Source organism: Benincasa hispida, chromosome 9 (assembly GCF_009727055.1).
Source record: "Benincasa hispida cultivar B227 chromosome 9, ASM972705v1, whole genome shotgun sequence".
NCBI classification, from domain to species: Eukaryota; Viridiplantae; Streptophyta; class Magnoliopsida; order Cucurbitales; family Cucurbitaceae; genus Benincasa; species Benincasa hispida.
The window spans coordinates 68,463,957-68,488,519 of NC_052357.1; the positions used below are offsets into that span (position 1 = coordinate 68,463,957).

Below are 24,563 nucleotides of genomic sequence, written 5' to 3' on the forward strand. Positions count from 1 at the left end.
ATCAAATATGGACTAAAGTTAAATAATCAAATAGGCAACTAAGCTTATATGATTCATAATTGAAATACAACCTTTAATTTAAACTTTTAATACAAACTTGCGTTTCAAACTATACTTAGACGAACAGGGGAAGGAAAAGTTTAAATTATATTTCACACTCAAACGACATGTCGAAATCACTACAAACAATAGATTTTTACCCAATAAAATAAAATAACTCACACCGGAAAATTCAAGAAAGCAGTTAAAACACCGGGCAACCGTCAACCACCACGCCTTTAGCGGTGGGACAACTTGCAAGCAAACAATGATCCGTGTCCACTGGATTGGAACCCCACCAATTCATATGCACTCGATCACCCAATGTAAAGTGAATGAGCACCGCCATGAACGCCACGCCGGCGTCCAACGCCGCCGATAAAATATAGTTATACCGTTGCCACCACCTCTTCCGGTACCGGAAGACGAAGTAGTTAAAGATCGTGCCGACTAAAAGCCAGGAGTTGTAATTAATCGGCGCGGCTGGGGGCATGTATGCGGTGGCGCCGAAGAGGACGGGGAGGTTGATGAGAGGAATCCAGGTTTGGTTGGGGAATAATCGGTGGATGAGATAGACGAGGAAAGGGCCGAGGAGGCCGCCGAGGAAAAACCAGTTGAGAGTTGGGTAGTTCCCTTGGGAGCCGAATATGCGCTTTGGGCCGACTAAGCCCCATATGACCGACGCGTCGAAAAAAACTCGGTCGCTTGGACAAGTCCATGGGCTGTTTGAGGAAGCGCTTTGATGGCATATGTGGTCCACGGTTGATAAAAGCCACCATGCAACGCTGATGTTCACTGTCCCAGCTAGTATTGTTCCAATCAGCTGCGTACACATGGATAGTGAAAAGGCTGTTAATTCTTGAATTGCACAATATTTAGAGATAAAAATATAGCACTACTTCCAACTAACCCCTCCTTTTCATTATTTGACACGTCATCAAATGATCTATTAATTTAAAAAGAAATTATCATGTGGCAACTATGATTGAATAATTGAGTTGAAGACCCAAAAATAGATATGCATCTAAGTATTTTTCTTTTAAAATTAATTCTTTTCAAAATCAATTTATGGAAGTGGTCATATTTATGGTATGTTTCATAAAGTGTTTAATTTTGAAAATAAGTTATTTTAGAAAAAAGTGAAATGTTTGGCAAACACTCTACTATCAAAATATATTTTAATCTGTTTCTATAAAAAAAAATTAAATAAAAATGATTTTTTGAAAAAATATTTTTTTCTCTAGTCAATCCAAATAGATACTTAAATTAAATATTTTAACCATCATGTTGTAGATTCAACATTCTACTAATTTTCTTGACAATGTTGTAGACTTAGACGAGTTGTTATATAAAATTAGTCCAAATGTAGTTGAGATATAAAAATAGATACTTTCTAATTTTTTTATTAAAATAGAATCAAGAATAAATTCTTCGGGCCGGTAAATAGTCGTTTTTATGTTATATTATAGGGAAATTATTTTAAATGACAAAATTACTGAAAATATTTATAAATAATAGCAAATTTTCATTGTTCATCTATGATAGACCGCGATATACCCTACGACAGATAAATAGTTAAATTTTGTCATATTTATAGATATTTTGTTTCATTTTTTTTATATTTGAAAAAAAAAATCCTAAGTCTAACCTTTTTGTATGGTAAATAAATTATACTTCTGAACAATGTTAGATTTCCTAGCTTTATTAGAGAGAGAGAAAAGGAGCATTTTAATTTTATTTCAGCCACTCCAACTTTTACATACATTATATCTCATACTTTAAACTTCTAAAGCATCTATTTTAGATGTCTTTGCCGCCGCCGTCGTCATAATAATAATAATAATAATATTATTATTTATTTTTAGTAGAACAATTGTGAGGATTTGATCAATCAACTTTAAAAAGTTGTTTATATTAGCTGAGTACATTATGCTTACTTTTTCTATATTATTATGTTACACAATATCTATCTATTAAATGTTGAACTCAAACTACACTACAACAAAACACATTTTTAATAAAATGTTAATTTTCTTTTAATGACAATTGATAAGTGATTAATCTGTGACATTGGAAAACTAAAAAAAAAAAAAAAAAAAAAAAAAACTGATATCTGAAAATCAGTATTTTTTTTATCGCCAAAAATGTGATTTTTGGACTTTTATGATAGTTTTTTCTCTCACCCCCTTTATTTTAGATATGCTCTTGTGTCATGAAAAATCTTTTTTTTGTTGTAATGCTAACATATGTGACTTAAATATAGGTCATGTAGAATATTAAAATACATATTTGATGTCATGTTATCGACGTGATGAGAATCAAAATTGTTATATATTTTAAAGTTGATGTTTTGAAAATTTAGATACCAAAATAAACTAATTTTTAATAAAAGAGTAAAAGTGTACCTGAACAAGGAACATGGACCTAGGAGGGATCTTCATGTAATGCCCTAATTTGAAATCACTCAGAAAGCTGACTGCTTGAGCCATGCTTATATACCCATAAGTCTTGAAGCACACATTGGCTATTGGCCTTCCAGGTAATATCACTCCCATCAAATACTCTGTTATAATATTCAGCCCTGGAGTCTGTTCCATACATAATAAAATTTCTTAACTAAATCAAATTTTATGAAATTTTTTATATAAAAAATTATAAGACAAAAACCACTATTAATGACGGAAAAATTATAGTGCCCCACGCCCTACATTTTTTGCTTCATCATAATATGTTTATATTTAAACGAGCCTTTCTCTTGAGTAGATGGTCCGCTGCCAAAATGAATTTAGTTTAGTGGTATTGATATACACTCTGATCTAAGAAGTCAGAGGTTCAATCCCCTTTCCCACCGTTGTTGTACTCAAAAAAAAAAAAAAAGAAAAAGAAAAGAAAACTAGATGGTGCACAGAGAAGGATAATGATTATGTGTGACTACGTTGTACCTAATTCAATGCCTCCCATTTTTCTAATATAACAAAAATAAAATATAAAATTAAATTAAAAAACAATTGCCACTAGCAAACTTTTATTGAGTGTAGCTTTAGATGTATAAAAGATGAGTGCAACTCACATTGCACCTCAGTTTTTTCCATTTGATATAGATGAAATTTTTCAATGTGGACACGACCCTATATTAGATAGACATGGTATATCTTTAAATCAATTAACAATGAGAAGAGTAGCTCATGTATCTTTTAAAAATTGTGAGGTCTCTCTATCTTTTCATTGTGAGATCCTTAACACGCCTATAAGATTATTGTGAGTGTCCAGCCCACTTGTTGTTGCACAAGTAAAACTTTACTTTAAACTTGTGTTTTATGAGCCCAATTGGGGCTATTTTTTGTTGGCCCATCTTGAAAGCCTAGGCTTTCTTTTATGTGATATGAAGATGACCTAAAAGAAAAAAAAAAGTGAAAAATAGGCCGAAAATTGAGAGAAAGACAGCAGTTCGATTTTTTAGCGACAACTTTCACAAAGTTATTGATTGCTAGAGTTTGAATCGTTGGATCGTGCTAAAATTTGGTCAACTTATTCGGGATACATAGGGTCTTCTTTTGAATGGTTGGATCATTTTTTGAGCTCTAGTTTGTCCGTAATCACTGCCGAATAGGACCCATAAAATTGGATGATTTTCATTCTTTTTATCTCTCAAGTGTTCATCATTTATGTATGAAAGTATCGGTGGGTAATGAACCTTTATATGATTAATTTGGGTTATTTTTCCCTCAATTTAAATATAATAAGAGAAGTTGACAAGAGTGTACTACTCACAAGTCCCGTGGTTTTTACTCTTCACATCGAAGGGATTTTCCACGTATAATTCATGTATGCTTTTTGCTTTTAGTCTTCTAGAATTTTGTGGTTTATTGCTATCTATTGTTTGATTGATTGCTTGGTGATTATTTGTGATTTATTTAAGGTGTTTTGAAGAACAATTATTTGGTTGATTGTTTTGAAGGAAATCCTAGTGGGTTGTTGTATATCGTTTGGGTTCTATCAGTTGGTATCTGAGCAGGTTTTAATTTAATCCTTATTATGGAGTCTACTAGTAATGGTGGAGGTAGTTCAATGATAAAATTGACATCAACCAATTATTCAATCTGGAGATCGATGATGGAGGATTTGTTATATTGCAAAGATTTATTTGATCCAATTGAAACAACTACAAAGCAGATTGCATAATTTCTAAACCTGCAAAACCAGAAAAAAAAAATGGAAGAAAAATATTGGGGAAAGTTAAAGAGAAAAAATTTGGTGACTATTAGGTAGTGGGTTGATATTAGCATTTTCAACCATTTTTCTAAGGAGTCTGGCCCATATGAGTTGTGGAAGAAACTAAAAGACCTTTATCAAAGGTAGACCGCACATAACAAAACTTCTTTAATCAAACAGCTTGTTAATTTGAAATTGAATGGCGGGAAGTCTGTTTTTGAGCATTTGACTACTATGAAAATTGATTTTAATGATGAATTGTAGGCTTTGTTCTTGTTGAGTTCTTTGTCGGACAGTTAGGAAACCTTGGTTGTGACTATTAGTAACTTTGCTCCACAAGGTGTTTTGTCTTTGGATGTTATCAAACAAAGCATGTTCAACGAAGAGATAAGAAGAAATGAGATAGAAGTTGATAATTCACATACTCTTATTGCTGAGAATTTTAGAAAAAACAATAGTAAGGAACCTAAAGACCGTAGTACTCAAAAGGGAGATCCAAGTCTAGAGACAAAAAGACTAGAACATGTCATTACTATAACAAACTTGGCCATATAAAAAAGTTTTGTTATCGTTGGAAAAAAGAACAAAGAAGAAGCAAGACTCACAAAAAGAGAAAGATGATAAAAATACTGCAACAATTATTTCTCAGAGTGATAATGTTGTCATCTTGATTTGTGCAACCAGTGAATGTCATAATGTAGAAATTCAAACAGAGTGGGTGGTAGATTCATATGCTTCATACCATTGTGTTCCCAAAAGAGAGTATTTCATGAATAACTATCAATCTTATGATTTTGGTAGTGTGAAGATGGGAAACAAGAGCTCAGGTGGCATAGTTGGGTTAGGTGATATTCATGTGAAGACAAGTGTTGGGAGCACGCTTACATTAAAGAATGTGCGCTATATTCCTGATTTATGCCTTAACTTGTTGTCTGTAAATGTACTTGATCAAGAAGGATTTTGATATACCTTTTGTGATAGTGAGTGGAAATTGTCTAAGAGTTCAATAGTAGTTGCTCGAGGTGAGTTATAGTGTTTTTTGTATAAAATAAACTTGAGCATAAGTTCTTCTAAGTTGAATGCAATAGAAAAAAAAGAATTCTCTAAATTTGTGGCATCAAGGCAAGGGCATATGAGTGATAAGGGGATTAAATTATTGGCAAGTAAATCTCTTATCCCTATTGATAAAACATTTTCTCTTGGCCCTTGTGATCATTGTTTGGCAGGTAAGCAACATAGAATTTTCTTTTTTGGGAAGTCCATCAAAAGGCAAGGAAAATTGGAGTTAATACATACTAATATTTGTGGGCCTATTGAGGTGGAGTCACTTGGTGACAATAAATATTTTGTCACTTTTATTGATGATGTTACTCGAAGAACTTGGGTGTATATGTTGAAGACAAAAAAACCAAGTGTTCGAGATTTTTAGGAAGTTTCATGTCATGGTAGAAAGGGAGATCGAAAGAAAGTTGAAGTGTTTTTTATGAGTATACTTCGAATTAGTTCAAGTATTATTGTTCACAACATGGCATTAGACACATGAGAAGATAGAACCTAGCACACTACAACATAATGGAGTTGTTGAGAGGATGAACATAACCATTATGAAGAATGTGAGGTGTATGCTTAGAATGTTTGATCTTCATAAGACATTTTGGGGTGAAGCAATGCAATGTACCGTGTATTTGATTAATCGATCTCTATCAATTCCTCTTGGTCTAGACATTCTAGAGAGAGCATGGAAGGGAATGATCCCACTTATTTGTATCTCAGAGCCTTTGGCAGCAAGGCATACATGCATGTGCCTAAAGAACAAAGGTCAAAGCTTGATTCGAAGACCAATCCATGTAATTTTGTTGGGTATGGAAATGAAGTGTATGGTTATAGGTGCTACGACCCAGAAAAAAAAAAGGTAGTAAGAAGCAGAGATATAGTATTCTTTGAGCACGAGAAGGGTGCAGATCTTCTTAGTACAATTTACACATCTACTTCAGAGTTGTGTTTTAATACTACTAATGATTGTACTTCTATTTCTTCTGTTGTTTAACCAAAAAATAAGAATATTGATGATGTACATGATGATGTTGGTGAGATACAACTTGATGGTAATGTACCAGATCATGTTGATGATGATGATCTTGATGAGTTTTCATTTGATGAAGAAATTCATGAGGAAGATGCATATGAGGAAATGATTCATGGAGAAGTTCATGAGCAGGGGAGCAACCTATTCCCCAACTGGAGGATACTCAGGCTCAAAAGTCCACCAGAGTGTGTAAACCTTCAACAAGGTATCTAAGTTCAGAGTTCATTCTAATTAGTAAAGATGGAGAGCCAGAGAACTATCAAGAGGTTTTGTCTTATGATGAAAAAGACTAGTGGCTCGATGCAATGAAAGAGGAGATAAATTCCCTAGAAAATAATGGAACCTATAAGCTAGTGAAGCCTCCAGAGGGCAAGAAAGCATTGAAAAACAGATGGATTTTCAAGTACAAGAAAGATGGTGAGAAGATAGTGGGGTACAAAGCCAGATTAGTGGTTAAGGGATGCAACTAGAAAAAGGGTATCAACTTTGATGAGATCTTTTCTCCAGTGGTCAAAATGACATCTATTATAACAATGTTGGGATTAGCAGCAAGTCTTTATCTTAAGATAGAGCAACTTGATGTAAAAACTGCTTTTTTTTACATGGTGACTTGCATGAAGAGATCTACATGGAGCAACCTTAAGGATTTGAAGAAAAAGGGAAAGATAAATTTGTTTGTAAGTTGAAGAAGAGTCTTTATGGGCTTAGACAGGCACCAAGGCAGTGGTACAAGAAATTTGATTAATTTATGATAAGCAATGATTATAAACGAACTACAACGTATTCTTGTGTGTATTTTAGAAAGTTCCCTACAAACAACTTCATCATTCTTTTTTTATATGTTGATGATAAGTTGATAGTTAGATAAGATATAGATACGATTCAAAATTTGAAGAAATACTTGTCCAAGTTATTTGACATGAAAGATTTAGGTCTTGCAAAGCAAATCTTAGGTATGGAGATTGCTCGCGATAGGAAAGTTGGGAAATTGTGATTATCCTAGGAGAAGTATATTTAATGGGTGTTGGAAAGGTTCAATATGAAGCATGCTAAGCTTGTTAGTACACTAGTAACTCACTTTAAGCTAAGTAAGAGAGTTTACCCTACAACAGAGAAAGAGAAAGAATTTATGTCATCAATTCCATACTCTTCTATTGTTGGTTTTTTTATGTATGCTATAGTGTGTACTAGACCTGATATTACACATGCAGTCAATCTAATGAGTCTTTTCTACCCAATCCAGGTACGACTCACTGGGAAGCAGTGAAGTGGATCTTCAGATACTTGTAGGGTACCTCCAAATTGAGTTTATGTTATAGAGCTGGCAAATCTATGCTTAAAGAATATACTGATGTAGACATGGCAAGTGATCTTGATAACAGAAAGTATACATCAGGTTATGTGTACATTTTCAGGGGGATCCATCTCATTGCAATCCAAGCTACAAAAATGTGTAGCATTGTCCACAACTAAGACAAAGTATATTGCAGTAGTGGAAACAAGCAAGGAGATGTTATGGCTTAAAAGATTCCTTCAAAAGTTGGGTTTGAAGCAAGGTGAGTATGTAATATTTTGTGATAGTTAAAGTTCTATAGATTCGAGCAAGAATCCAATGTATCATGTCGTACTAAACACATTGGCATTAGATATCATTGGCTACGAGATGTAATTGAAGAGGAGATTGAATCTGAAGAACATCCACACTAACAAGAATAGTGCATATATGTTAACTAAGGTAGTTCCCAAAAGCAAGATTGAGCTTTGTAGTAAGCTTGCCGGTATGAGGTTCAATGATCATAGATGTGATTGAATCTTCCCCATGTTGGGCTGGAGGGGGAGATTGTTGTGGGTATCTAGTCCACAAGCAATATTTTATTTTAAACTTGTGTTTTGTGAGCCCAATTGGGGCTAATTTTTTAGGGTAGCCCATTTTGAAAGCCCTAGGTTTTCTTTATGTGATATGAGGATGACCTAAAGGAAAAAAAAAAGTGAAAAAGAGGCAGAACATCGGAGAGAAAGACAGCCATTCAATTTTTTAGCGACAGCTTCCACAAAGTTGTCGATTTTCGGAGCTTAAACCATTGGAGCATGCTGAAATTTGGTCAGCCTGTTCGGGATACATAGTGTAAACCCCGAACTCTAGGTTTCCTAGATAAGCATGTTTAGCTAAAGAAATGTTATATTATATATTTATTAAGTAGCAATTCATGTTTATTTATAGGAATTATGATGGAAAGGAAGGAAAACATATTAAATGAGGAGTGACGTGACAGTTAACCTTTGAACTCTAAAGGCGGCGGGAAGTTTTTAGAAGAAGAACTTCAAATGCATGGTTTCAACAATTGACATGAGTAAATTTAGTGAAATCAGTTCCATTCGAAAACTGAGAGAATCTAATTTGCGAGTTTGTCTTACTGAAGTAAGATTGCACAAGGAGAAGAACAAAAAGTGAAGAAAATACAGAGGAGGCAGAATCTTGGGTTAATCAGGGCCTGAGGTGAATATTGGAAGTTCTAGGCCAAAATATAAGGAATTCTTGGCTGATATTTTAAATTAAGAAAGATAACTCAATTCTAAACAAATTTGTAGAAGGAAGTTTCTTAAAAATAGCTCTGGATTTTAAGTTATGAATTTTTGAAATTATAACAGGGAATCGGTGCATAAGCAGACAGCTGCTTGGGAAGAACAAGCAAATAGTTCACCGTGGGAGTTATAGCGAGATAGGGGGATGAGGATCTTGCTTATAAAGGAAATCTCGCTGATCTCGCTCTAGAAGGAAATCTCGCAAGGAATTAGGCTGAGTATTGCTAGTAAGGTGAGTATCGCTAAGATGAAAGTTTGCTAGGAAAAGCTTGATCTCGCTCTAGAGGATCTCGCTGGCCTCACGCATGGGGATCTCGCCAGTAAAGCTGTCTTTTTTTTATGAAAGTTCATTTAATAAATGAATTAATTGAGGTATTTTACTAAGAATTCCAAGTAGTTTAACCGGGAATTATGTTCTTTCAGGCCAAGAAGAGCTAGGAGGGGTGTATAAACTATTAAGAGCTTGACGAGCGGTGTGTGACTAAGTGAATTAATGTCTCTAGTACTTATGCATATAAGATCAAGTAAGTTACAGTGACATAAATGATGAATTTATACTCCTTCAAGCAACAAATGGTTGGAGAATAACTTAACGCATGTTTCCCGACTTGTATATGTGTAGCACAGGCCAAGGTATGTCATATAGTCATTACAAAATTTAAGTTCTAGTATTGAAATATGCTTCCTAGAGGAAGGCTGTGAGAAAATGAGTTCTTGTGTAGATGGTAGGCAATGGAACTTAACTTGATGCTATAATACCCCGGTACCGAAGGACATTTGAGAAGGTACCTGACCAATTTGATACCGAAGGACATTTGAGAAGGTATCTTAGTAGCTCGATACTGAAGGACAGGTTTAAGAAGGTATCTAAGCGGAAGTACCTAAGGTATGACGGTACTTAGTATGGCCACGTGCACATAGGCAGTTTTGAATGAGAGGCCGAAGTATGGGTCTCTTGGTCGGTAGTAAACGTTGGGAGCTAGAGCATTTAGGCTCGTTCTCAACTAGGGAATAATGATATTTGATGATATCTAAGAATGGTTTAAAGCTACATTTAGAGACAATTGCCTGAGATGCTCATTAGTATATTTACATGTTTATGGTAATGTAATGCATGATGTTATATGATTTTATAGTCGCTCACTGAGCTTTTAGCTCACGGAATTTCTGTGTTTCCCTTCTCAGGTAGTGGTCAGATTCCTCAGGATTGATCCTGCTGCTGCTTGCCACTGAAAGACTCGGCTTATTAAGAGGACTTAGGTTGTTGTTTTGTTTATGTACACATGTTTTGAGAGGGACTAGGGCTCTGTTAGAGATGCTTAGGCCCATCCGTGAATGTTTCTCCCATTAGATGTTATATCATAGCTGTATGCATGTGTTTACTAATATTTTGTTGAACTTTTAGGGAGGCGTACCAGATTCTTACATTATTAATGTTTAGCAAATTGGCATTTAGATTAAAGGGCTAAGTTGGTGGGTTCTGGCAGCAGGGCTAGTAATTACCGTGGTTATATCCCCTTCTAGATTAAGAGAGTAATCTAGAAGGGGGTGTGACACATAGGGTTTCTTTTTGAACAGTTGGATCGTTGTTTGAAGCTCTGATTTGTCCATAATCGCTGTCGAACAGAACTTGTAAAACTGGATGATTTTCATTTTTATCTCTCAAGTGTTCATCTTTTATGTATGAAAAGTATTGATGGGTAGTGAACCTTTGTATGACTGATTTAGTTCTTTTTCCCTCAATTTAATCATAATAAGAGAAGTTGATAAGGGTAGACTCCTCACAAATCCCGTAGTTTTTATTTTTCATATCAAAGAGGTTTTCCACGTATAATTCGTGTGTGCTCTTTGTTTTTAATCTTCTAGAATTTTGTGATTTATTGCTTTCCATTGTTTAGTTGATTTCTTGGTGATTTATTTGTGGTGTTTTGAAGAATAATTATTTGGTTGATCATTTTAGAGGAGATCCTAGTGGGTTGTTGTTATATTGTTTGGACTCTATCAAAGATAACATGAAGCTCCATATCAATACCAATCAACCATGAGAAGAGCAACCAATACATAAACATTGTGAGATACTTTGATTTTTTTCAATGTGAGATCTAACTTTAAGATGACGATCAAATATCCATTTGAGTTTCATGAGTTATATAGCATATTGAATAAACACAGGTTCCATCTCAAAATCGATTGACAAAAAAAAAAAAGTTCAGAAATCTTTTAAAGATTATGAGATTTTCCGGTCTTTGAATATAGGATTTTCAACATAATAGTATATATAATATTTAAGAATAACGTGAGATCAATAAAATAAATTAATATATTTTGTAGTGATGGGTCAATATATTTGTTAGTACTTTAATTACCTGATTAGTGGTGGCTGTGATAATGCTTATTGGGAGAGTGAAAATGAAAGCGAGGGCGGCTGCAAAAAGGAGACCCCACCAAGGCAACTGAACCTCCTTCTTCAAGAAAATGCAAAGCGCAAGGGAGGCGGCGATTGCGAGAAATAGAAGTATATGAAACCACCAGGCTGGAATGTCCTTGTAGCTTCTCATAAGCCTCGTGTGGATGTCTTCCCTCCCTTCTGAAGCAACTCGGAATTTTCTAACAATCTCCCTAGTATATAATAATAATAATGTTGCAACCAGTAATTAGTCTTAGAAATTAATTGCCACATTATAGTTTTTAGCATTACAATTGAGAAGTAGTGTTATAATAAAGCTATGTTCAAAAATCCTTTTTTCCATCACCAAATTCACCACTAAAAGCACTTACAACCAACGCCAAAAATAATTAGGTTATAAGTTATTTTTAATGTTATACATATATATATCATCGGTTCAGTTCAGTTTTAACAGATTTTTTAATCAAAGACCGTTGTGAATTAGTAAGCTTTTGTTTTCTCCAAATACAAAATAAGACGTCTAAGTTTATACTAAACAAATTACACCAAAACCATTTAAATCCATTGGGTTTTTCAAATTTTTGTTGCACTTATATATATATCGCTCATAAAAAGCTATTGTATCAGTATGAATAACATCACAAATTAAGAGCCTTTGGATTGAGTAACTAAATTTAAAAGGAGAATAATTAATAATGAATGAAAAATCTGACCTGCCATGAAACAAGGCAACGTGAGTAAGAGTAGCGGCAATGGCAGCAAAACCAAAGCCATAAGTAATAGCAAAGAAGGAGCTTAAATTGACCCTTCCAACCTGCCCGTACGCCTGCGGGTTGAGCTCGAAGTTACCATTAACAATGGAAGTTATATCATACTCCTGCCCATCGGAAGTGAATAAATCCGAGGAGAATATGGGGAAAGTTCTGGCGTTGAAGACGTTGAAGCCCCAATAGGCAATAGGCATCACCACGTAGATGAGCGCCACGTAGCCACCGAAGATGTTGACGATGGCGAAGAACGGGCTGATCAGAGGGCTGCCCAAGAATGAAGCCACGGCGGACCAATCTAGAGAAAATGCCCCGAACCCGAGACCCGAGAAACCCGACCCGAGTTGGTGGGCCGTTACTGAGTGGGGGAAGGCCCAACAGACCCATGATATGCTTTGAAGGGTTTGGAAGATGTAGCCTGGGAACATGTACCATGTGAAACTGCCTGCCAGAGCTATTAGGAAGAATTTTAGACGTGTCATTCGCCTCTCGCCTTCCTCGTCTTGCTCGTGCAATGTCCTGCCAATGCCTCAATTAGATTTCTTTTTCCCAAAAATAAAAATAATAATAATAATAATAATAATAATAATAATAATAATAATAGTATTATAAATATGTTAAACCAAATATAATTTAGATGTTTATTATTAATATCCATTAGCTATGTCACTTATTCATTACCCCATGTGTTGTCCATGTATCTCAAGATTACACATTATTAGTGTCTATGTAATCCACCTCCTACTTGCCAAATTGTCTATAAATAGTGGCATTTTGTGGCTTTTGAAAGACATACATTGGTGATCAATCCCAAAAGATTGGAGAAAGGGAGAAATCCATTATTGTTGGGGTGTTTGCTCTAGAACCTCATAGTTTTATGTTAGTTGAATAAATTGTTGATTAATTTTATATTACTTGTGCAATAATCCATTAACTTAAGATCTAAGGTTATCTGATGTAACTTAAACATATATGTGTAGACATATAAAAGGATCATGTTTAAGTAATAATCTAAATGGTCTGTAGTATATAGATAAGGTTGGGTGTCTTATCCTGGTAACTACTGATACAACCCGCTTGTAGTTGTTATAATTGTTGTAAAGTACTACAAATGATCTAATCCTGATAATTCTTGTGGAGACATGTGAGTGAGGGTATCTTATACAGAAGAGTTTGTATAAAGATCGGACCATGAAATGTTAAGTCTCTCTTTATAACGTCGTCGTTAGAAAAGACTTACATTTCACCAGGATGACCATGGGTGACTTGACCTTAATCTTGAGTGAGTTGTGTACTCCTGCCTATGAGGGCGATCCTTTGATTTATATGGGTGAGAGTGGTCAGATTCGCCGACTCAATAAGTCTATCGTTTTGGGGATTCGTTTGGGGAGCTGGGAACACAAGTACACAAGAAGGAATTCATTCCTTCCTTATAGTTAGGGTAAGAAGATAAAATTTTCCCTTAAGGGCTAACCATTGGGGTAAAACGGTAATTTGACCCAACTGTACTTATGAACAATTTGTGAAGAGTTAACGCACTGTTGATTGGTTACATCCAATGGACACGTAAATATATCTATATTACAAAGAATTCAGCTGTCGGTCTTTAATGGAGTGTCCGACAGTTAATGAATGTTGATTAATTTGATTAAAAGTATTTTAATCAATTAATCTCGTATCATTCAAGCTTTAATCTATAGATCTATAAGGTCCCCTCATTAGCTCAATGAGGACTGATGGGAGTCAAATTAATTTTGGTATGATTTGAATTGTTCAAATTAATTAAAGGGCATTAATTGTATAAGATACATTTAAATAATGTATACCGATAATATAATATAATGTATGTTGATACATTATATAATTTTATAAGAGAAATGAATATTTGAATGTGATTCAAATATTAGTTATATGAATATGATTCGTATAAAATCTATATATTAAAATTTAATGTAAATATGATTCATATTAAATTTATGTATAATTTTTATGAGAGATATTTGAATATGATTCAAATATCAATTATATGAATACGATTCATATAGAAACTATATGTTAAAATTAATATGAATATGATTCATATTAAATTTATATATTTTATTGAGAGGTATTATAGTTTGAATATGATTCAATTATTATTTATATGAATGTGATTAATATAAACATTATAGGTTAAAAATTAAGAATTTAATTCATATTAATATCTTAGGTTATTTGAGAGAATAATAAATTATAATTTATGTTATATGTGATATAATATTAACTATAGATTATATATTATATGTGATATAACATATAGTTTAAATATATATTAATTGGTTTATATATATATATATATATATATATATATATATATATAGTGCACGTGCGTATGCATGTGCGTATATATTAAATTCAAATTTTTTAAAAATAAAGGGGAGGGAGTTATAACTCCCTCACCCCTTAATCTTTCCTTCTCACACATACAAATTGGAAGATAGAGAAAGTTCTCTCTCTATGTCTTTTTGGTTCTCCTTCTCTTTGTGAATTTCACAGAAAAGAAAAAACTCTCAGTTTACTTCTCCTTCTCTCACGCCACGATTGAGTGCAAGCCCACATCTCTGCACAGTTCTCGTCCTTAAGAATAATGGGGAAGGCCTCTTGGTGGTGTCTGTTCCTGTTCGTTGAGTTAGTGGATGCCGAGTTCGTGAGATCGGGAGAAGACGACTTGAATTAGAGAGGAACGTGAAGATTTGGTCTTCAAGGCTATGTGATTTCTTAATCCATTCCTCTCTATTTGAACCGTAGAAAGCATACTTAGGTTTATGTTTTTCCATGGTTTTCGTCACTCTGAATTCGGTGTATTGTGTAAAATGAAATTTGGAGATTGATGCGTCCAATTGCTTCCATTGCAAGGAATTCCAATCCCTTCGTTATTTGTTATTTTATTTAATTTTTATTATATATTTATTTTATATATGTATATATTATATTATATTTATTTATTTTATATATTTATATGTTATATTATATTTATTTTAATATTTATTTATTTTATATATTTATATGTTATATTATATTTATTTTAATATTTATTTATTTTATATATTTATATATTATATTATATATTATTATTATTATATCATATATTCTCCATATCTGTGTTCTCTTTATGCGCCATTGTGCTCGTCAAATTCATAGCAAATAGAGCATTGATTATGTAGACTATGTAATATAGTTTTTTTCTTCAGAAAAAAAAAAAAAATGTAATACTTAGGTGCAGTGCTGCACCCAAGTCTTATATTCCCCTTCTTTTAACTAAAAAATAATTTTTAATTTTTTTTTTAAAAGAAAAAACTTTTCGTTGAGCGCAGGTTGCATAAGAGGTGAGTATAGTTGGGATGCACCTAATTTTTTTTCCAAAAAAATTGATCGAGAGATTTTTGTACAAATGACATTTTCACAGGGTCTTTATGATGAATGACTCGTCTCCCACAAACGTATGAAATCTAATATTTTGCTTACATCAGCCTTCTGCTTATGTCAAAGTACACTAATACGTTGTATATTATATCACGTTACAGATAGTCCCATCTATTGTAAACTTAACACGATGGTAATCTCGATTGCAATCTTCAATTGTCTCATAGTTTGTGTTGGAAATGACTTTTTGGGCTTAAGCTCAATAGGAAAAGTTAAGGAGAATAAGAAGTTTTGTCCCACATGGATAGATTTAGAATTGCCTAGAGGGTATAAATACCAAGGCATTCTAGATAAAATTCGAAAGTAAGTTGGTGGTAGAAGTATAAAATTTTTACCACACGCACGCTTCGTTGTCACTGTTGTCATTGCCGTCCATCTGGACGGGCGAACGGGTTCAGTAATAGTATACCGTACTTGCGCGAAAAAGAATTAAATTTTTATTACTTATCCTTTTATTTTATTTTTTAATATTGTTGATTTTTTATCATTGAAATTCTATCCGTTATTGGTCCGTTGGAATTCTAATCGTTGAATTATGTCCGTTAATGGACCGTTGAGGATTTTATCTGTTAACAGACCATTGAGGTTCTGACCGTTGGTTTTCGTCTATTAACAGACATTTCTGTTTCCACTTGTTTCGTTCCATCCATTAGTGTCCTCCTCTTCTCCTTTCTTCTCCACTTTGTTTCTATTGCTCTGAGTAACCTTCTCTTCAATTCTAGTCCTTTTTTCCGGCGCGTACACGCCTAAATTTGGAGGCTGCATTAATCTTGGGGAGCCACCAGCTTAAGCGATTAGCACCGAGGTCGTGCCATATTTTCTTTCAAGACAGTGGTTCGTCCATGGCGCATCAACATTCGTGACATCTGGTTCAACAATATGAAAGCAAATATTCATAGATGTCAGTCAAGAATAGTAAGGTTCTCCTTGATCTATCCAAGCTTGAACCACTGGACAGAGCAAATTATTGTTGCTGGTCTCAGAAATTATTGATCTTCTTCGAGCAGCTGGAGATTGATTACATCATCACCATAGAAGTGCCTACTGAAAAGGTGAGCACTGTTTCTGATCCAGAATCCTTTGTTCAACCCATTGATGTTTCAGATCAATCTAAACAGTCCACAATTGATCCTGATAAGTACGAGAAAGATAACAAAACAATCTGTGGCCATTTGCTGAATCATATGACAGATTCAACATTCGATTTTTTCATGGTCCAAAAATCAGCAAAGGTAATTTGGAGTACATTAGAGTCTCGATATGGAGGAGATGATGGTGGTCATAGAAAGTACGTTGTTAGTAAATGGCTTCAATTCCAAATGATGGACGAGATACCAATAGTGGAGTAGATACATGATTATGAAATTTTGGTGGCGAACGTTTTGGCCAAGGGAATGAAAATTTGTGAGATTCTACAAGCTAATGTGCTGCTTGAGAAATTTCTCTCATCCTGGAGCGACTACAGAAATCATCTGAAACACAAAAAGAAGGATCTAACACTCCAGGAGTTGATCAGTCGCATGTGCACGGAAGAAGCCCAACAGGCTAAAAGATAAGCTAATTTCTGGAAATCTAGATTCAGTTAATGCTAACTTGGTTGAATCCTCTGCTGTTAACAAAGACAAGTCCAAAAATCATAAGAAGCAATCTGGAAAGAATAATTATTTCCAGAAGAATGGACATCACAAAACTGCTGATGGGAAGATTGAAAAAAAAAAACTAATCTGCTATGTCTACGGGAAACCTGGGCACAAATCCTGCCAATGCAGTCAAAGGAAAGAAAGACCAAATCAGCAACCCACACCACAAGCTAATCTAGCTGAACAAGATAACGTAATTGCTACTGTTGTGGAAGCAAACCTGGTAGAAAATAAAATTGATTGAATACTTGACACTGGAGCTTTAAGACATTTCTATTCAAACTGAGAACTCTTCCATGACTACGAGGACATCGCTGATAGAGAATGTGTCTTCATAAATAACTCGGCCATAGCAGGAGTGCTTGGAAAAGGGAAGGTTCTTTTAAAATTAACCTCTGAAAAAACTTTATCCTTAAATAATGTATTGTATGTACCTTCCTTACGTACGAACTTGGTATCTGGGAGTCTGTTGAATCGGACTGGGCTTAAGATTGTTCTAGAAGCTAACAAGGTTGTCATCACCAAAAATGGAGACTTTGTTGGTAAGGGATATCTTGCTGATGGTCTTTTTGTATTGAATACTGTCTCTGTTTCAAATATGATGAATGCAAGTACTTCTAATTCTGCTTACATAGTTAAGTCTCTTGATATGTGGCATGGTAGATTAGGTCATGTGAATATTGCATCAGTTAAGAAACTTAAGGTTTTAAAATTGATTAATGCATCTGAAACACATGAAACTAGTAAATATCCTGTTTGTGTATAATCAAATTTTATCAAAAAACCATTTAAACCTGTCACTTATAGAAGCACAGAATTACTGGAATTGATTCACTCTGAGTTGATTTAAAAAACACCATTAGTAGAGGTGGGAAAAATTACTACATTTCTTTTATCGATGATTTTTCTAGATATACTATAATTTATCTTTTAAAGACAAAAGATGAAGCTGGTAGTATGTTTTTGAAATATAAAGCAGAAGTAGAGAATCAATTAGATAAAAAGATTTAAGAGGTTAAGATCAGATAGGGGTGGTGAATGTAGTGATAATACACTGAAAGAATTTTGTGAATCAAATGACATTATTCATGAGTTTACTACTCCTTATTCACCACAACAAAATGGTATAGTAGAACGTAAAAACTGAACTCTTAAGGAAATGATGAATGTTATGTTGTTAAGTTCTGAATTGTCTGATAACATGTCAGGGGAAGTTGTGCTTTCTGCTTGTTTTATTCTTAACAAAGTACCTCACAAGAAACTAGATAAGACACCTTACGGACTCTGGAAGGGATATACGCCTAATCTTTCTTATATGAGGGTATGGGTATGTCTGGCTAAAGTTCCATATCCTGCATTCAAGATACCTACGGTAGGATCTAAAACTTTTGACTGTAGGTTTATTGGTTATGCACAATAGCACTGTATATATATTTATGTGCTTGAATGATAGATCTTTGTGTGAACATAGGGATGCAGAATTTTTTTAGCATGTTTTTCTTTTGAAAAAGGGAAACACTAAATTTGTTAGAGTAGTTAATTGTGAGAATGATTTTGTTTCCATGCCTTCTTTGTCTAATAGTATGCATGATATAGGTTCTAGTAGTATGTTTAATATTGTAGATGTTAGCAACACGGATAGAATATCTGTTATAGAACCAAGAAGAAGTAAGAGATGGAGAATTGAGAAAAATTTTGGTCCTGATTTTTTAACTACTTTCTTAGTTGAGAGGTCAAATGATATTGACTATCAATTTGCAAGTATATATTTCAAGAAGCCTTAAGTTTTGTAGACTCTAGCTTATAGAAGGAAACTATTATGAACGAATTGGATTCTTTAATCATGAACCAAACATGGAACTTAGTAGATCTTCTAAAAGGAAGTAAACCTATTAAGTACAAGTAGATTTTCAAAAGGAAAATAAGGTCAGATGGTTCAATTGAAAAATACAAGGCTAGATTGGTAGTAGTAGGGTATACACTAAAAACAAATGTTGATTACTTTGACACGTATTCTCCTGTAACAAAAATAGCTACTATTAGGGCCTTGATTGTGTTGGCTACTATAATGGTCTTTTAATTCACCAAATGGATGTAAAAACAAAATTTCTCAATGGTGATCTAGAAGAAGAAATCTATATGGTACTACTTGAAGGCTTTACTGTTGTCGGTCTGGAAAACAAAGTATGTAAACTTAATAAATCTCTTTATGGTCTTAAACAAGCTCTCAAACAATGGTATGAAAAATTCAATGATACTTTGATAAACAATAGGTTTAAGGTAAACTTTTCAGATACATGTGTTTATTTAAAGTTATTTGGAGTTGAGTGTGTGATTATATGTTTGTATGTTGATGATATGCTCATTTTTGGAACAAACATAGAGGTGATACATAATACCAAATTGTTACTATTTTCCCATTTTGAAATGAAAGATTTAGAGGAAGTTAACATAATACTTGGTGTTAAGATAAGGAAAACTGCAAATGGTTTTTCTTTGTACCAATCACACTACATTAAAAAATTACTAAAGAAGTTTAATTGTTTTGATGACCCTCCTGCAAACACCTTATGATGCTAGTATAATTCTTAAGAAAAATAAAGGTGATTTTGTATCTCAATCTGAATATGCAAAGATTATAGGTAGTGTTATGTTTTTAATGAACTATACTAGACCTGATATTGCATATGTTGTTAGTAGATTGAGTAGATATACACATAATCCTGATAAAGATCATTGGAGTGCTCTTCGTCGTCTGTTAAGATAACTTAAGGGAACCGTAAACTATTGTTTACATTTTAACAAATTCCCTATTGTTTTAGAAGATTATTGTGATGCTAACTGAGTATCTGATAATGATGAAGTCAGTTCTACAAGTGGTTATGTGTTTTTACTTGGAGGAGGAGCAATATCATGAAAGTCTGCAAACAGACTTGCATAACTAGATCCACTATGGAATCAGAATTTATTGATTTAGAACTAGCTGGACAGGAGGCTGAATGGCTTAGAAGCCTGTTAAGGGATGTACCATTGTGGAGGGCATCAGTACCAATATCTGTACACTGTGATTCACAGGCTATCAAAAGTATTGTCAAGAACAGTGTATATAATGGAAAAAGGAGACATATACGTCTTAGACATGGAACTGTGAAACAATTGTTAAAGGGAGGAATTATTTCTTTGAATTTTGTAAGGTTTGAGCAAAATTTGGCTGACCCTTTGACCAAAGGCTTAACAAGGAAAATAATTTTAGAATCATCAGTAAACATGGGGCTTAAAGCCTTATAGGATTCTATAGCTCTTTATCTGGATAGTCTATTACGATAGACTTGATGGTCTATAGCCCTTCAGTTGGTTGGTCCCAGTACGGACTTGATAGAAAGAACTAAAACCTTTTATTCCATAGCCCTTCTTTTAGGTGGTCCTGGTATGGACTTGATGGATGAGTGTAAAATCTTCATAGCTTAGTTTTGAATGGTTTGTCTTTGACATACTTGATGAAAAAGGTCCTAGTATGGACTAGACAAAGTCTTCATAGCTCAGTTTGAGTGGTCTATTGTGATAGACTTGATGAAGCAATTAACGTGATTGTGAAGGTATGACCGCTTTCTATGAAGCAGTTTAAAGGTCTCTTTCTAGAGCTTTTATAGTGATCTGAGGTTTATGTGTATGGCCATAATAAGCACACTTTATATCGTAGAATCGAAAAAATAACTAGGAGTAAGTGTGTTGTGGGGGTCTCAACTAGTGTTATTGAAAGTTCAAGAGGTAACTCACTCTCTCTAACTAGGTTGTTGCCTTACTTCACTATGCATCAACTCAAATCATTAGATATTGATGTTTAAGTTTGATCTCCTTCATTTGCTCAGAACACTTATTTATTTATTTCTTTATTTTTCAGATTAAACATTTTATATTCTTTACTTGTTAACTTTTTTGTAACAGTCATTTGTGGAGGATTGTTGGAAATGACTTTTGAGCTTAGGCCTAATAGGAAAAGTTAGAGAGTGGGAAGTTTTGTCCCACATGGATAGATTTAAAATTGCCTAGAGGGTATTAATACCAAGGCATTCTAGATGAGATTCCAAAGTGAGTTGGTGATGGAAGTATAACCCTTTCACCACACGCGACACCATCCAGGCGGGCGGATTTGGATAATTGTGCTTACATGAAAAAGAATTAAATTTTTATTACTTATCCTTTTATTTTTTTTATATTGTTGATTTTTTACCATTGAAATTCTATCCATTGGAGTTTTTATTTGTTATTGGTCCATTGGAATTCTGACGGTTGAATTATGTTCGTTAACTGACCGTTGAGGATTTTGTCTATTAATAGACCATTGAGGTTCTGACTGTTGATTTTCGTTCGTTAACGAACCTTTCTGTTTCCACCCGTTCCATTCCATCCGTTGGTGTCCTCCTCTCTTCCTCTATATAGTTCTGTTCAGTTTTGTGAAGAGGACACACACAAAAAAATTTATTCTTTCTTCTCCACTTTGTTTTTATTAATTTGAGCAACCTTCTCTTCAATTTTAGTCCTTTTTTCGGTGAGTGCATGCCTGAATTTGGAGGTTGTGTTGACCTTTAGGAGCAACCGACTTAAGCGATTAGCACCGATGTCGCACCGTATTTACTTTCAGAGCAGTGGTTCTTCCACGGCGCAGCAACATTCGTGACATTTGGTTCAACAGTTTGTTGTGTTTTCTCATTAATATTGTGTGAGAAAAATGAAAATTCGCTATAGAGATGACCATCACCTTAGGGCTACGATAGACATGGTCATCTCTATGTGATACATTATGAAACACGGTAATGCTTGGATGTAGGCAAAGGGTTAGATTTCATACGTTAGTCGAAGGCGGGATCATTAATCATAAATACGTTTGAAAATAGGCACAAAATCTTTTATTATTTGAATATTTGTTTATATCTAAACTAACATATTATAATTGGGAAAAAATCTAAACTACAAGATTATAAGGTAAAATTTTCGTGAGAAATTTTGATTCCATCCTTTCACAAAATCCACGAATTTTTCAGATTAAATTACAAATTTATTCTCTAAGTTTTTGTTGGATAATAATTTGATTTTTAGTTGGTGATTTTAAAAAGTTTTATTTGTTTCCTTTCAATTTTCTTATCATGTTGCTCATTATTTCTAACTACACATTTGAATTCTGATTCAATTTATAAATAAATTAAAATTAAAAAGAAAAATAATTTTTAAAATTTTGCATGGTTTTTCTAAACAATCTATAAAATTATATACAAACACAAAGAAGTCAATAAGTAAAAGTAATATTTATAGATTTGATTTTTAAAAGTCAAATAGTTATCAAACGAGACTTAAAGTTTTAAATTTTTATAAATTAAATAATTTATTAGACAGAAAATTAAAAGTGAAGACTACATTGGATACAAAATTGAAATCTATATGTATCTAATAAATATAAATTATTTTTTTAAAATTTCAAGTGTGCAAGGAAGATATTAAAGACAAATTTGAAAGTTTGGATCTATTAGACACTACTAAAGTTATAATACCAAATAAACCAAAACCTCAAAATTCAAGAGACTAAACTTGCAATTTAACAAATTTTTTAGGTTAAAATACCATTCGGTCTCTATATTTCGAGTTTTATTCTATTTTTGTTTCAATATTTTTAATGTCCAGATTTGATTCCTCTATTTTCCATATATCCATACATGTGGCCTTTATTTGTATGAAAATTATTGTCACTACTTAACCCAATTTTAATAAAAATTAAAATAAAATAAACAATTAAATTTAAGATTTGTTGAAATTAAGACTAAAATCAAACAGTTAGGTAGAAGAGCAAATCAGCTTTTCAGCAAATTTTATAAATCTCTTTAGGTTTAATTACAAAATTGATTCCATGGTTAGGAAAAATGTTAATATTTTAATTTTTATAGTTTGATAAAATTTAATTAATAATCTCTATGTTTTTCAAGTCATATAAACTAGATTCTATTTATAAGCAACTAAATTCTAACTTTTCTAACATTTTTTGAACGGTAATGATCAAGTTTGTAATTTAACTGATTCTTTAGATACAGTTACCGTTATTTACCGGAAAAGGGAAATCTGCACGAGAGTACTCGGCCACCACATATGCGCCGGCTCAACCACGTACTTCCTCATCAAACCCGCCCACCCGTAACCCAATACCTGTAACAACAGTCCTTACTCTCACTTAACTCAACAAATCTCACAATATTATTGTTTTAATTAACTCAAATATTTTCTTCAAAGGAGAAAATAAAAATCACCTGCGTAGTGATAACGAGAAGCCATGATGTAAAGAAAGAAATGCTCCTCCAATAAAAAACCTTAATAATGGTAACGATCCCCACAGCATACGCCGACCCACCGCCAAAAGCGCTTCCGGCGTTGGCAAAGATTGAAATAAGCACGTGCTCCTTCATGTTGAACGGACCCGGGTTGAAGGAGAACTCTTTTGACCCGAACCCGGGGATCCGAAACTTTCTGGTGGGAAGAACGGAAGCCATGAACCGTCCGATAGGGAGTGACAGCACCTGGACGCTGATCTGAGTAATCACCAGTGGCTCTTTACGGTAAGTGAAGAATTGGTTCACAAACGACATAGCGCAACAGGATAATAAACCTAACGACCACATCCGAAACGTCCACACTGGTTGCGACACGTCGTCTGTCGTCGACACCGTTAGCCGCACTTCCTCTATTGGAGAAATCTCTTCTTTTTCTAACAGTTCGTCCACCGTTAACGGTGTCCCTGTTGCCTCCGTCCCCATGGCGCTGATTGTGATCATGGAATCTCGGAATCTACCCTCTGTCTGTTTAAGTAGTGGGAGCTGGGTTCTTTTTTTTTTTTTTTTTTTTTAATATATATATGGGCTTGTAAAAAAAAAAAAAAAACATGGGCAATAACTAAAATAAATACCCTTGGTGAAAAACATTGAATGGTATTTTTTAGTGTACTGTAATAGTGGACATGGTATTTAAAATTTAGCTTACGAACTTTAATGTTTTTTTAAAAAAAAAAAAAAATCACAAACTGTTAAAAGTTTAGAGTTTACCTTAGATACAGAATTCAAATTTATATTTAATAGATCAATTAATTTTTAAGAATATTAAATTTGTCTAGCACTTACATATATAAAATTTGGGCCTATTATATATAAATTTAAAATTTTATAAATCTATTAAATATTTTTGAAAGTTTATGAATCAAGTAGATATAATTTAAGAGACTAAACTTGTAATTTAATCAATATTTTACTCAAATTATTGAGCTATATTATACAAAATACCTTTGAATTTTGTATTTTATATAAAAAAAAATATCTTGAACTTTTAAAAGT

General features: G+C 33.5%; 1 protein-coding gene across 1 annotated transcript; it reads right to left on the reverse strand.

Annotated features, from left to right (window-relative positions):
* On the reverse strand, positions 1–23,993 carry LOC120084866 (oligopeptide transporter 4-like). Its single transcript, XM_039040678.1, has 6 exons — positions 23,490–23,993; positions 23,291–23,388; positions 12,041–12,613; positions 11,287–11,539; positions 2,445–2,627; positions 1–862 (listed from the first exon to the last, which is right to left on the reverse strand). Exons 1-6 carry the CDS (start codon positions 23,991–23,993, stop codon positions 245–247), a joined length of 2,229 nt encoding a protein of 742 aa, XP_038896606.1. The 3' UTR covers positions 1–244.
* Between the last annotated feature and the right edge of the window lie 570 nt (positions 23,994–24,563).